At 39.7% G+C, this 13036-nt stretch overlaps 1 protein-coding gene across 6 annotated transcripts in view; it reads right to left on the bottom strand.

Moving 5' to 3' along the window:
• Positions 1 to 6032: 6032 nt before the first annotated feature.
• The window catches only part of satb1b (SATB homeobox 1b), a 98401-nt gene continuing 91397 nt past the window's right edge, over positions 6033 to 13036 (bottom strand). For all 6 annotated transcript variants that reach the window (XM_088999639.1, XM_088999640.1, XM_088999636.1 and 3 more), the window contains 2 exons: positions 11760 to 11975; positions 6033 to 9361 (listed from right to left, as the gene is read on the bottom strand). In XM_088999639.1, coding sequence (XP_088855765.1) covers positions 8813 to 9361; positions 11760 to 11975 — 765 coding nt within the window. In that variant the 3' untranslated portion in view covers positions 6033 to 8812. The remainder of the gene's footprint in view (positions 9362 to 11759; positions 11976 to 13036) is intronic.

Genomic DNA, 13036 nt, shown 5'->3' with positions numbered 1-13036 from the left:
TAAAACTTAAAAATATTTGTCATATTTTATATACATAAATTAACAGAGTCCTTTGGGTGCAGGGGGGTGTAATATTATGAGTATTTTTTCTTGAGAATGAATGAATGAGTCTTAATTTGAGCAGATGTGTAAAAATAAAATCAGATGTTGTAATCTTCTGCAATTTTTTTTCAAAAACATAATTTTGAAAAGCCGTTTTTTTCAGTCATGTTAAGCACTTTGATCCAGCTTCAGCTCATGTTAAAGTACTATGCAAAATATGTATGTCTTACAAAAATGTCTTTTTGACAAAATATAATTGTTTTATTGCCCCACTCCATTTTCGACATTTAAACAATTGGTCCTCACGAAACAAAGTTCGTCTGTCTCCCTTTTGGCCCTCAACGCTTTCCCATTTTCAATTAGCGAACAACTCACTCCCCGCTCCGGCTGACAAACAAATATCAATAAATATCTGTCAATACGAATCAAAAGAGGTGACGACGCTGACAAACAAGTTGAGTGGCGCCGAGGTGCTCATGCTCATTATGTCTGTTTTACCAGGGATCAGATGTGTTTGCTTGGGCGTCGGGGAAGGTTTAAGATGCGCAGATGGCTCCGAGCGCCACCGCCGCCATTGCAAGATCATTCAGGCCTACTTTAAAAAAAGGCAAGACACCACTCTTTCACTTTTTTTTTTTGCACTAGTTTAATGCGTAAAATCCAAAGAATAAATTCTATCAAAGTAAAGCCCAGGAGAAAGTCCCCAAAAAGTCATGCAAATATTATGCCATTTTTTAACCTATATTTTTTTCATGTATTTTGCCATTGAGCCACTCATCAACAAACCTCATCCGTCCAAAAACGGTCTGCCAAACATCATTGGACGTCTATGATCTGTACTTTGTCAGGTGCCTCCCATTTTTAGTCAAGTCTCAGGTAGTTGAACTGAAATCTGCTTTCCATGAATTAGTGTAACTATCCTTTTTTTTGCTAGCCGCTATTAGCAAGGTTATCCAAATACTGTCGTCTGCGTCGGCATGATTGGAATGGAATATTTACCCATTAACAAAGGTTCCTTCATATTATTCATCCATTCATTCAGTTTTCGATCCACTTCTCCTCACAAGGGTCCCAGAGGGTTTTGGAACTGATCCCAGCTGTCTACGGGCAGTTAGTTGGGGACACCCTGAACTGGTTGCCAGCCAATCGCAGGACACACAGAGACAACCATTCACTCTCGCACTCACACCCAGGGACTATTTTGAGTGTTCAATCAAACCTGTCATGCATATTTTTGAAATGTGGAGGGAAACAGAGTACCCACAGAAAACCCACGCAGGCTTGGGGAGAACATGCAAACTCCACACATGAAGTTGTAGTGCTGGGTTCGAACCCACGCCCACTGCATTGTAATAATAATAATAATACATTTAATTTGAAGCGCCTTTCAAGACACCCAAGGACACGTTACAATAAAAACAAAGCACACAACAATTCACCCATCGGTAAAATGATAAATAATAAAATAGCAGATTGAACTAGACATTGTAAGCAATTTTAAACAGATGGGTTTTGAGGTGTGACTTGAAAATAGGGCGGGAGTCAATATTACGGATGTTGGGTGGAAGTGAATTTTTGAGTTTGGGAGCAGAGCGGCTGAAAGCATCCCATTGTGGTGAGACGGGCAGGGGGCACATAGAAGTGAAGGGAGGATGCGGATCTGAGGGACCAATTATGGGGACGGAGATTTGAAGCATGTCAGACAGATAGGAAGGGGCAAGGTTACGGATGGCTTTGAATGTAAACAGAAGTATTTTGAATTCGATCCAATGTTTAACGGGGAGCCGGTGGAGCTGCTGGAGGACAGGGGTGATGTGGTGAAAGGAGGGGGTTTTAGTGATGATCCGGGCTGAAGAATTTTGGACGAGTTGGAGTTTATGGAGAAATTTGTGATTGACACCGAAGAGAAGTGAGTTACAATAATCGATGCGGGAGGTGACGACACTGTGGATAAGGATATCAGCGGAGTGAGGGCTGAGCGAGGGACGGAGACGGTTCATATTACGGAGGTGGAAATAAGCAGACCGAACTATGTTATTTATATGGGAGTGAAAACATAGCGAGCTATCGAGGATGACACCCAGGCTCTTGACCTGAAGGGAGGGGGACACAGTAGAAATGTCAATGGTGAGAGAGAGACTGTTTACTTTTTGTAGGGTGGATTTGGTACCAACAAGGAGAAGTTCCTTTTTTTCGCTGTTAAGCCTGAGAAAGTTATGGCAAAGCCAGGATTTAATTTCTGACAGGCAAAGTGAAAATGATGAAGGTGGAAGAGAGGCGTCGGGTTTGCTGGAGAGGTAGAGTTGGGTGTCATCCGCGAAGCAGTGAAAGTGAATGCCAAAATTGCGGAAAATATTGCCAAGCGGAAGAAGGTAGGTAATAAACAGAAAGGACCCCAGGACAGACCCTTGGGGCATACCAGAGGACACAGGAGAGGACCTTGAGGTGAAGGAGTTGATTTGGATAAACTGTGAGCGATCCGAGAGATAGGAGTGAAACCAGCGAAGTGGGGTGTGCGTGATGCCTAGGGTGGAAAGTCTGTCGAGCAGGATGGGGTGGAAAATGGTGTCAAAAGCCACGGTCAGGTCGAGAATGATGAGGATGGAGAGTGAACCGGCATCGGCTGCCATAAAAAGACCATTCGTGATTTTTATGAGAGCCGATTCGGTACTGTGGCGGGGGGGCGGAAACCAGACTGGAATTGTTCGTAAATGTTATTGTGAGTGAGGTGAGAGTGAGACTGGGAGGCAACAGTTTTTTTCAAGGATTTTGGCAATGAATGGAAGATGGGAAATTGGACGCAAGTTATTGAAATCGTTTGGATCTGAGCCATGTTTTTTCAGGATTGGAGTAACAGCTGCGGTTTTGTATGGGATAGGAATAATTTCAGTTGATAATGAGGAGTGAATAATGGTTGAAATAAATGGGAGAAGAGAGGGTGAGCAGGACTTGATCAGGATAGTAGGGAGGGGGTCGAGCTGACAGGAGGAATTCTTGGATTTGGTGATTATGTCTGAGATTATCGAGGGATGGGGGAGGTCAAAAGCAGATAGCAGTTGGTAAGGAGTAGAAAGGTTGGGAGAGGTAGGGGGACAGAGGAGCCGAGGTGCTGATGGATTTTGTTGACCATTTCGCTAAAAAACATAAGCAGAGCGTTGCAGGTATCAGAGGAATAAAAGTGTGAGGGGAGAGAAATAGGAGATTGTATGATTTTGTTATAGAGGGAAAAGAGGAATCGTGTGTTTCCAGAATTTGAGTCAATAAGTCCAGAGTAGTACAGTGGGACCTCAACTTACAAACACCTTAACTTACAAACTTTTCGTCTTACAAACGTCAAATTTATGAAAATTAAACCTTATAATAAGCACTATTTTCATAATACACACCCACCACGGCTGGCGGGGTAATCTTCGGCGGAAGCACACGACCGAACAGCACCAGAGGTTAAGTTACCAACAGTCCTTATGGAAGGTGACTCTCCTTCCATAAGCCATCAAGGACCATCAAAAAGGTCAATAAAACTTTATTTTACAGCACAGTCTATTTCTTTAATTACAGTCCTCATGTAATGTGCCTCTCTTTCCAAACAGCAATTCCCTTTGACTTTCGACCTCCAACGCCATTCCATCAAGCCATAAATGACCATCACAAATGTAAATAAAGTGACTTTATGATACAATGCAGTGTATTTCTTAGGCTTATTTAGTTGAAAAGTATATTTTATGGAAACCCGGGAACGGATTATTCCCATTTTAATGGTTTCCTATGGGAATTTTATTTTGGAGATACACACTTTTCGCCTTACACACTTTGTCTGGGGACCAATTAAGTTCGTAAGTTGAGGTCTCACTGTATTGTGATTTTGTGCGTGAGAAAGAGTCCTTGTAAAGGGTGAGGTGAGCTGTGTACATGTCGTTGTGAGTAATGAGGCCGTGGGTGGAGATGATAACGCAGCTTTGTCTGTGATAAGGATAAGCGACCGGAATCATGAGATGAATCGATAGCCAACGTTCGTCTGGTGACTGTCTGGTATTTCCAGTGGTTCGGGAACCGTAAAAAGCTAAAAAGAGGTTAAAAGGAGTCTAAAAACATTCGCGGGCAAGCAGCGGCAGCCAAAGCGCGCCAGCGTATGCTCGACCCGCAAATGAAAGTCAGGTCAACACACGAACCACTAAGGCCATCTTTCAGAGACCTATTAGAAATATTTTAATATCACATTTGGATTTTCTTTCCAAAAGAAAGTGGCCATATTTATTCATTATATTTATATTATACAGTAAAGTCTCGTTATATCGATATTCAAGGGACTCCGAAAAAATATCGATATAACCGGGACTATCGATATATCCGACCCTGTTTGCATGTAATTTTCTCTGCGCGTGCATAGAAATAGCATCGATATAACCGGGACTATCGATATATCCGATATCGATATAACGAGACTTTACTGTATTTTATTTTGTTATACAGGTAACATCCGTTCCGACAAAACCGTCATAAGTCAAACGGCCGTGAATCAAAAAGCATTCAAAATGGCTGACACGAGGATCACGTGATCATAACAAATGACGACACGCTGGCATCTCCTATACGACAGAAGAGTAGTATATGATGTCAATCTGTTTTTAGGCAAAGTTTTGTATTGAATACTATTATATACCAAAATGTTGACCATTCATTTATAAATCGTATAACTTTTCGTGGCATTTTAATCATTTTATATTTCGTACTATCAATCTTTATTACTGTGTCGGCGCACACGCTTTCTGTTGACCCAAATCCGCACGGCTTCCCACGCATGCGAGCTGTCCAAAAAAAAAACCAGCTGTCCAAAAATCGCTCTCCCTGCTAACGGAGAAGCTAGAAGAGGTCACCTGTCTCAAAGAGGAGGCGACGCGGACCGTGAACCCGACGCACAGTTTGCGTCGCGGCGATCCCACCCGCTCCGCCTCGGCATCGGTAGGCGCCCCTCCCTCCCCCCAATTGCTGTGCTGTCATGCTGGAGAAAATTGTCATACGCGTTTCTTACGAAAAAGTTATTTTGTATCGTCATTTTGTGCAATTCTGCTCCGGCAAATAAACATCCTACTTGCTCAATATTTTCATGTTCGGATTGACAGCTGGGGGCGGGGCCACGCCTCCCCGCTCAGGACAGCGGGTACGAAAACGGGACGCTGCCAACTTGTATTTGTACTTTGTATTACCCTGCACTTTGTCTTCGGCGCTCGGTCCGAGCCCCTAACATCCCGTAATCATTTTGGGATCATTCCGTTTCTACACCACCGAGTTGCTTCTCGCCATTGTCAGGGTTTCCATTGCCACCCCCCTCGTCGTTTTTGATATTCTTTATTTTGGATTATTCCCCTGGTCCTCTTTTTTCGACCAGTGCTTTGTGTTGTATCTTAATAAATCATCCTTCACAGACCTCTGTCTCTGTCACATTGCTGGCTGCAGCCTTAGAATAAAACAAAAAAAAGTCTGGCGGTCTTGGTCGTAAATCGGATGTTACCTGTATTTGTTTAAAAAATATATAAATACAGTATATGTATTTTTTCTAATATTTCTCAACATATTTTTTCTAGACCTGTAAAAACTATAAATAATACTTGCTTCTTTATTTAGCAAAAAAAGTGTTTTAGCACAAAATTTATTTTTCAAGAAAAGTGTTTCTTTTTCAAAAGATGCTCATATTTTTTTCATGTTGGGTAAATGAGGTCAAAGGTCAAAATGAATGATGGATTTTTAAGCAAAAACGCAAACATAAAATCATTCAATATTTTACTGTGGCTTTTTGTTTATTCATGAAAACAAACAAAAAAAAACGATAAATAATATGTGTTTATTTAGCAAAAAAGTTTTTTTTTCCCAAAAATATTTTTCAAAAAGTGTTTCTTATTCAAAAACTGCTCAGATTTTTTTGGGGGTGGAGGATACGTGGTGTCAAAGGTCAAAATGAAATGTAGATTTTTAAGCAAAAACACAACTTTGTCAGTATTTTACTGTGGCTTTTGTTTATTAATGAAAACAAACAAACAAACAAACAAAAAAAACAAACAAACATCAGAACATCAATAGAAAGCCGATACAGATGGACCTGACTGGTACGCACGAACGCCAGCTGACCATCCAGTCGTTTTGCGTTCCAGGTGCTCGACACACACGCGGCACAAGAAGATGCAGAAGAAGCTGATTGAAAAGAGAGGCACCACAGATTTTTTTTCTCTGCGCTGCACATTTGCACTCTATTTACATGGGTGTGCACCATGTATTATGTGTGCGCTATGTACACGTTTACAAAACATCAAAAAGTCCATTGGCCATCGTTTTGGAGAAGAGCAAAAAAAAAAGAGGAGGGACCGCTTTTAAAAACACTCAGTCAGAATCAAAGTAAAAAATGTCCACATTGAGTTTGTAAAAAGCAAAAAAACAAAACAAAACAAAATAAAGGAAGACACAAATGATTTCCACACAGATTGCATAATCTTTTTTTTCTCCCTCTCGACACGCTTAAGCTTATTTGCATGATCCTTGTAAAAATTGCATACAACATGAAATCAGTGCCACTCGCCTTACGCTTTTTTCCTTTCTGGGATTATAGGCCACCTTTAAAGCACATTTCTTCGATGGGAAAACATCTAAGACACTTTTTGTTGTTGTCCGTCCGTTTGTGTATAAATGGAAAAAAAAGACGAAAGGGGGCAGGGGGGAGAAATGCAAAAAAAAAAAAAAAAAAAAAAAAAAAACAATAAAATAAAATAAAGATGACATCATCAACACTGCAAATAAATAAGAACAATGGTGTCATTCACATTTCTCATTGTGTTCCATTGGCAAAAGGAACCATGTGGTACAAGGCATTGTTGGCATAGGTTGATCATATATTTCACATCTATTTATTTATGCGCAGACAGCAGAGAGGAAAAACAATCCTTAGATTCTGTTCCATCTTCCAAAAAAAAAAAAAAAATCAGGAGTGACGGCCTGTTCATCATCAACATATTAAGATTAATAACTATATATATGACACCTGGTATTTTTTAAGGCCTTGTCAAACAACTTGGTCCTTGATTTTTGTTTATTAAAAACAGCACTTACATAAAAGCACAAAAGTTGTCCTTGTAATAAGAAATGACTCAAACCAGTGTCAATTTTTCTTGCCCAAGTGAATTTGAAGTTTCAAGACAGAAGGAAAGAAAAGTGAGCACGCACAAAGGGACGTGTTTACACGAGGACGTGTCCACATGAAGACGCTAATTGATTGCCTCTTTGCCCTCAAAATTGTTTGAAAAATGTATAAAAACTAATTTGAAGATTTTATTCTGAACATATGTCTTCCGCTGTAGTCGAGCTTTTGGGAGAGAAAAGTTTGTGAGACAATTGTGTGGCTAATACGTGAATAACAGTTTTCTCCAAATATCTTTTGGGTGTCATCAAAAGGGCTTTAAAATGTTTTTTCTTAATAAAATATTTTACATTTTTGGAAAATGCTTAAAGGACAACCGACGCCTCCGGACAAGTTGTGTCCATAATTTGTAAAATGGCTTCAAATGATTTCTACTGAGCGTATTTTACAAAGATTCCATCACATATCGCTATATTTTAGACCCGGGACACAACCCAGGACACCCTGGAGAGACTATGTCACCTAGCTGGCCTGGGAAGGCCAGGACAAGCTAGAAGAAGTGGCTGGGGAGAGGGAAGTCTGGGCTTCCCTTCTGAAACTGCTGCCCTGGCGACCCGTCCCCGGATAAGCGGCAGAAAATGGATAGCCAAATGGAAGCCCAAAAGGGCTTTAAACAGTTTTTGTTTTTTTTTTCTTAGAAACTGTACTCTTGTTGGGGTAATTCGCTATACGAACATCTTTAAACATCTTTTTGCATCCATTTGCTTTTCTTGGACTTCCTGATACGTCACATCATGCCTGCCTTTACGTAATGTCACATCCTATTGCGTCACCTCTTGTGACGTCACATCCTGTCCGTCTTATATAAATGCTCTCTATCTTTCTCTCTTCCGCTCTGTCTCTCCTCAACCGACCTCACAATGTCCCTGCTGTCTACAAGATTAAAATAATTTATTCTGCTCAACACCTGGCTTCCTGCTGATTTCACCCTCCCACTTCTAACACCCTGAAGAGCGATGAACCAGGAACGATCGATCACTTTTAACCCATCAACTCTCATCCTAAAAGAATAAAGATTTGGGGACAAAATGCCTCAATTATATGAGAAAATTCATTTGCAAAAACAACATTGTATTCTTTCAATCCAGTCTTGGGAACTTGAGGAAAACAGATTTATTTTTCACCCACCCAACCCCCCCCCCCCCAAAAAAAAACTGAATGCAATTTTTCTTGGACAGGTTCCTATTTTGCACGTTACTCAAGAATAAATGGAACATTTTCATGTCTTTTCAAAGTCGCTGTGGACACGTCCTGAAAGTGTGAGTGCAGTTAGCAAAACGTTGACCCAATGGCATAGTTGCCCAAGTCATTTTGTCTGTGTCGATTGTCAGTCATTCTGGTTGTGATAATTTGTAAATCTCATCCCGCTGCATCTCCTTTTCTGATTCTCCGAAAACTTTCAAAAACGACTTAGGCAATTACGGTACTAGGCTAACAGTGCTAGTGATTTTTCCACTTGTTTTGTGCAGGTTACGAAACAATGCCAGAAAAGTCTTTACAGTGAATCAGACTGGTCATCTTCATCATCGTCATCATACAATACTTTGACAAAATTCAAAGTCCAGGCCAGTTTTTTGTGTGTTACTTTTAGTCATTCGCTTGTTCCACAAGGGGGCCTCCTGCGCCTCGCCCCATTTGTTCCTCAGTCTTGACCACGTAGGCGTTGGTCTGCGTGCTCTCATCCGTCTCCTCGTGGGCGTCGCCGCCGCCTTCACGAGTCCCCGAGGGCTCCTCGTCCAAGGCGGCGGCGGGACTTCCGCCGCCGCTACCGCAACTGCTGCCGCCGTTGGTGGGGGGCGTCTCCTTGGGCCCTTTGGCCGAGTGGCTGACGTAGAAGCGCTGGTTCTGGAAGAACTTGATGACGGTGAGTTTGGGGAGGTCCAGCTGGGCGGACAGCGTGTGGACGGCCTCCTCGTCCGGGTACGGGCCCACGTCCTGGATGAAGCTCTGCAGGATGCCCAAGGCCTCCAGGGAGATTTTGCTGCCGCCGCCTCCGCCCGAGCGCGACTTGACTAGGCTGCGAACGACGTCGTCCTCCGTCTCGGCCGGGGAGGCGGTGGAAGGCTGGCGCGGGGGCAGGCGAGGGCCCGAGGGCAGCTGCTGCGACGGGTGCTGTTGGGACAGGGTCGCTTGGTGCTGATGAGGACAATGACACACATTAGACATGTTTTAGGCATGGGAAAATCGATAACCTTGTGCGCGTTTTCGTTACTGCGGCGGAGGTTAAATAAAAATATCATTTTCAAGAATTACTAAAAAAAATAAAACATTCCCAAAAATGGAGAATAAAGATTAAGAAAATAACATTGTGCAAGCCATATTTTTTATCTTAAATGTTTTTTTTTCTCCTGGAAAATACTATTGGAAGAGAAAAAGCAGGTTTGACCCCTAGGTTAAATTCTGGTGGGGGCTTCAAAAGAATGTTGTATTTTCTTAAAAGAAAATAATAATAAAAAAAAGAAGTCAAAGTCAGCTTTATTGTGAAATATGCTAATATGTATGACATACAGCACAGATGAAATTACTGTCCTCTCGGACCCAGCATGCAAGGCACTTATTACTAACTCTCACCAATGTAAAGTTTGTACACGAAATGGTTACATTTGTTTGTTTTTTTTTCCTCTGGAAAATCTTATTGGGAGAGAAAAATGAGTGTTTGACCTTTAAGTTAAATTCTGGTGGGGCGAGGTTCAAAAGAAAGTTGTATTTTCTTAAAAGCAAATAACAATAAAAACAAATTCTCAAGAATGTAAAGGTTGTACAAGAAAAATATGTTAATTTTTGTTTTTTTTCCTGGAAAATATTGGAAGAGAAAAATGAGTGTTTGACCGCTTGGTTAAATTCTGGTTGGGTTCAAAAGAAAGCTTTTTTTTTTAAAGAAAATATTTTCTTTTTTCAAGAATGTAAAGTTTGTACCAGAGATGTTAGTTTGACATTTAATGAGAATAGTTCTCTCTTTAATTATTTTTAAGTACGTAATTTCTTTCCTGGAAAATATTATTGGAAGGCGAAAAGAAGCGTTTGATCCCTAGATTAGGTTTTTTTGGGGGGGGAAAAAGTTGTATTTAAAAAAGAGGATTGGTCATGAAATCTCTCAGCAATATTTATTTAAATCAGGATTTAGATTTTTGTTTTCAATGAAAATATTTAAGATTGTTTTTAGAATAAAGTTGGATGATTTTAAAAAATGGCTTGCATTTTTCAAAATGTTTATGTTTTGATTTGCTCTGTTACTTTTGGGATGTCTTTATTTATTTTTTTGCCTTCACATAAACAAACGACAAGTTAAAATGTCTCCATATGTAGGAGTGTGAGAGTGGGTGAGCAGAGTTGCCTGTTGACCTGTCCAAACGCTCACGCTTCGATTTGAATGGGTGATTCACATGCTGGACATGAGGAGATGGTCTACAAAAGTGTGTTTGCACAACGCCACTTGATGAACGTGCGCACACCATCAAACTTCACGCACATGCGGCACAAATAATTCAAAATTCTGTAAATTTCATGAGAAACTATTGTGCACATTTTGAAGGGTGGTTTAAATTGTTTTGGTGCTTTTGTTTTCAAGTTTGTGCAAATTTAACAAAGCCGCATTTTAAACCTGGGTCGAAAGTCAAACCTCTCTTTCCCCACATGTCATTGTTTTTTATTTATTTATTTTTATTTTTATTTTTATTTTTTATTTTTTTATTTTTACATGTTATATTTATTTATACAGTAATATTATAATAATAAATAATTATAAATAATAAACAATAATTATATAAAAATATTAATACAGTAAAGTCTCGTTATATCGATATTCTCGGGAGTCCGAAAAATATCGATATAACCGGGACTATCGATATATCCGACCCTGCACGCATGTAATTTTCTCCGTGCGTGCATAGAAATAGTATCGATATAACCGGGACTATCGATATATCCGATATCGATATAACGAGACTTTACTGTATTTGATTTCTATTTATTTATATATATATTTTAGATAGATTTTTTATTATCTCCATTAGAATAAATTGGTACATTTTGGTTGGTACAAAATATTTTTTAACATATAAAATAATAAAGGGAGGAACATGTATTTTGTCAGAAAACATGTTTCTTAAGTTTCAATTGTAATCATATTTTAATAGATTTTTTCCCATTATAAATGTTATTTTTATTCAAGGAATAAATGTTGGGAAAAAAAGATTTTACCCCCCCATCATAAATTATTTTTTGAAAGAATAAATGTTGAAAACAATAAGATTTTTTTCCCATCATAATGTTCTTTTTTCAAGGAATAAATGTTGAAAAAAATCCCGATCACAAATTATTTTTTTCAAGGAATAAATGTTGAAAAAAAAATCCCCATCATAAATTATTTTTTGAAAGAATAAATGTTCAAAAATACTATTTTTTCCATCATATTTTTTTCAAGGAATAAACGTTGAAAAAGAAATATTTTCCCTCATTAGAAATTAATTTTTCAAGGAATAAACATGAAAAGAATGCTGATTGTTGAGTCATAATTGAGTGTGACAAAGCGTACCTGCAGCTGGTCCGGCGAGATGTGTGAGAAGTGCGGCGGCCTGTCAGCAGTGTTGTTGTGATGTTGCTGTCCGGCGCTGCTCTCCTGCTCGTAGATGATGTCGCGCTCGGCCTGAGAAAGGCTTAGGAAGCGGCGGATCATGGACAAGTTCTCCCACAACGTTCGGTTCTCTGGAGACGGATCCTCCTTCCAGCGCAGAAGCTCGCATAGCCAACCCTTCAATTAAAAAAAAGGGTCACAAGACTCACATGTACAAAAGTGTTGCATTATTACCTTGCTATTAGAATGTAAATAATACCCATGGCAATGCTAGTTTTTAAAATCTAATGTGTAGTAGTGATGAAAATGTCATATTGTATACACACACACACACACACACACACACACACACACACACACACACACACACACACACACACACACACACACACACACACACACACACAAGTGTCATAGACTGCTTCTATTTATTAGTAAATAGAAGTCATCTATGCTAATTTCCATTAGCTCGTCTGTCGCATTTTGCCTTGTATGTTAGCATGAAGCAAACATGAGTCAAATATCAATGGTGCGATATCGTTAAACATTTTAGTGTTCAAGTTTGCTACGTTCAACTCATTCACTGCCATTCCCGAATTTATTCGGGAATGGCAATGGGGGAGGGGGAGTGTCATTCCCGAATTTGTTGGGGTTTTGTTTTTTTGTTTTTTTGTTGGGGGTGTAGATAAAGCGCTGGCCAGACCTCTGGCAATGTTTTTTCCATCCCACAAAGGTGCAGCATTTCCCTTTTTTGTTAGAGCTTTGTTCTAGCTGCAGATGTTGTTAAAGCACTATATACATCAATATGTATTGTATTGTATTGTATTGTATTTTGGACATCCGCCTCCATTTCGAGCTCAGATAACTCCAGAGCCATTTAACTTTGGAATTAACTCTTTTTTTATTGAAAAAAAGAGAGTCTAATGTTTATTACGCTTCATTGAATGTTTATGTAGTCCTAAAATTAAATATTCTGTGGGTCCTAAAATGTTAGTGAAAATGACAAAAACCCTGCCACTGGAGTGGAAGCATTTTCTGCACATCGTCTGGCCGTGAATGAGTTAATTCACTTTTGCTTATAAGAGTGGATTTCACAAGAATGTTTTAACGGGAATTGACAGACCGCTCAAAGCAAGCAGGCTGCGTGTTTTATTTGGAAAATTGCAGAAGTGAGCTAGAGTCTTCATTTGGTTGATATTACAGCTGCATTTCATTCAGCCATTTTTGTCCAATCACCA

The sequence above is a fragment of the Hippocampus bargibanti genome, linkage group LG06 (assembly GCF_051943395.1).
Source record: "Hippocampus bargibanti isolate YZ-2025 linkage group LG06, ASM5194339v1, whole genome shotgun sequence".
NCBI lineage: Eukaryota > Metazoa > Chordata > Actinopteri > Syngnathiformes > Syngnathidae > Hippocampus > Hippocampus bargibanti.
The sequence above is the reverse complement of the archived record's forward strand: the minus strand, read 5'-3'. Positions and strand labels throughout refer to the sequence as shown.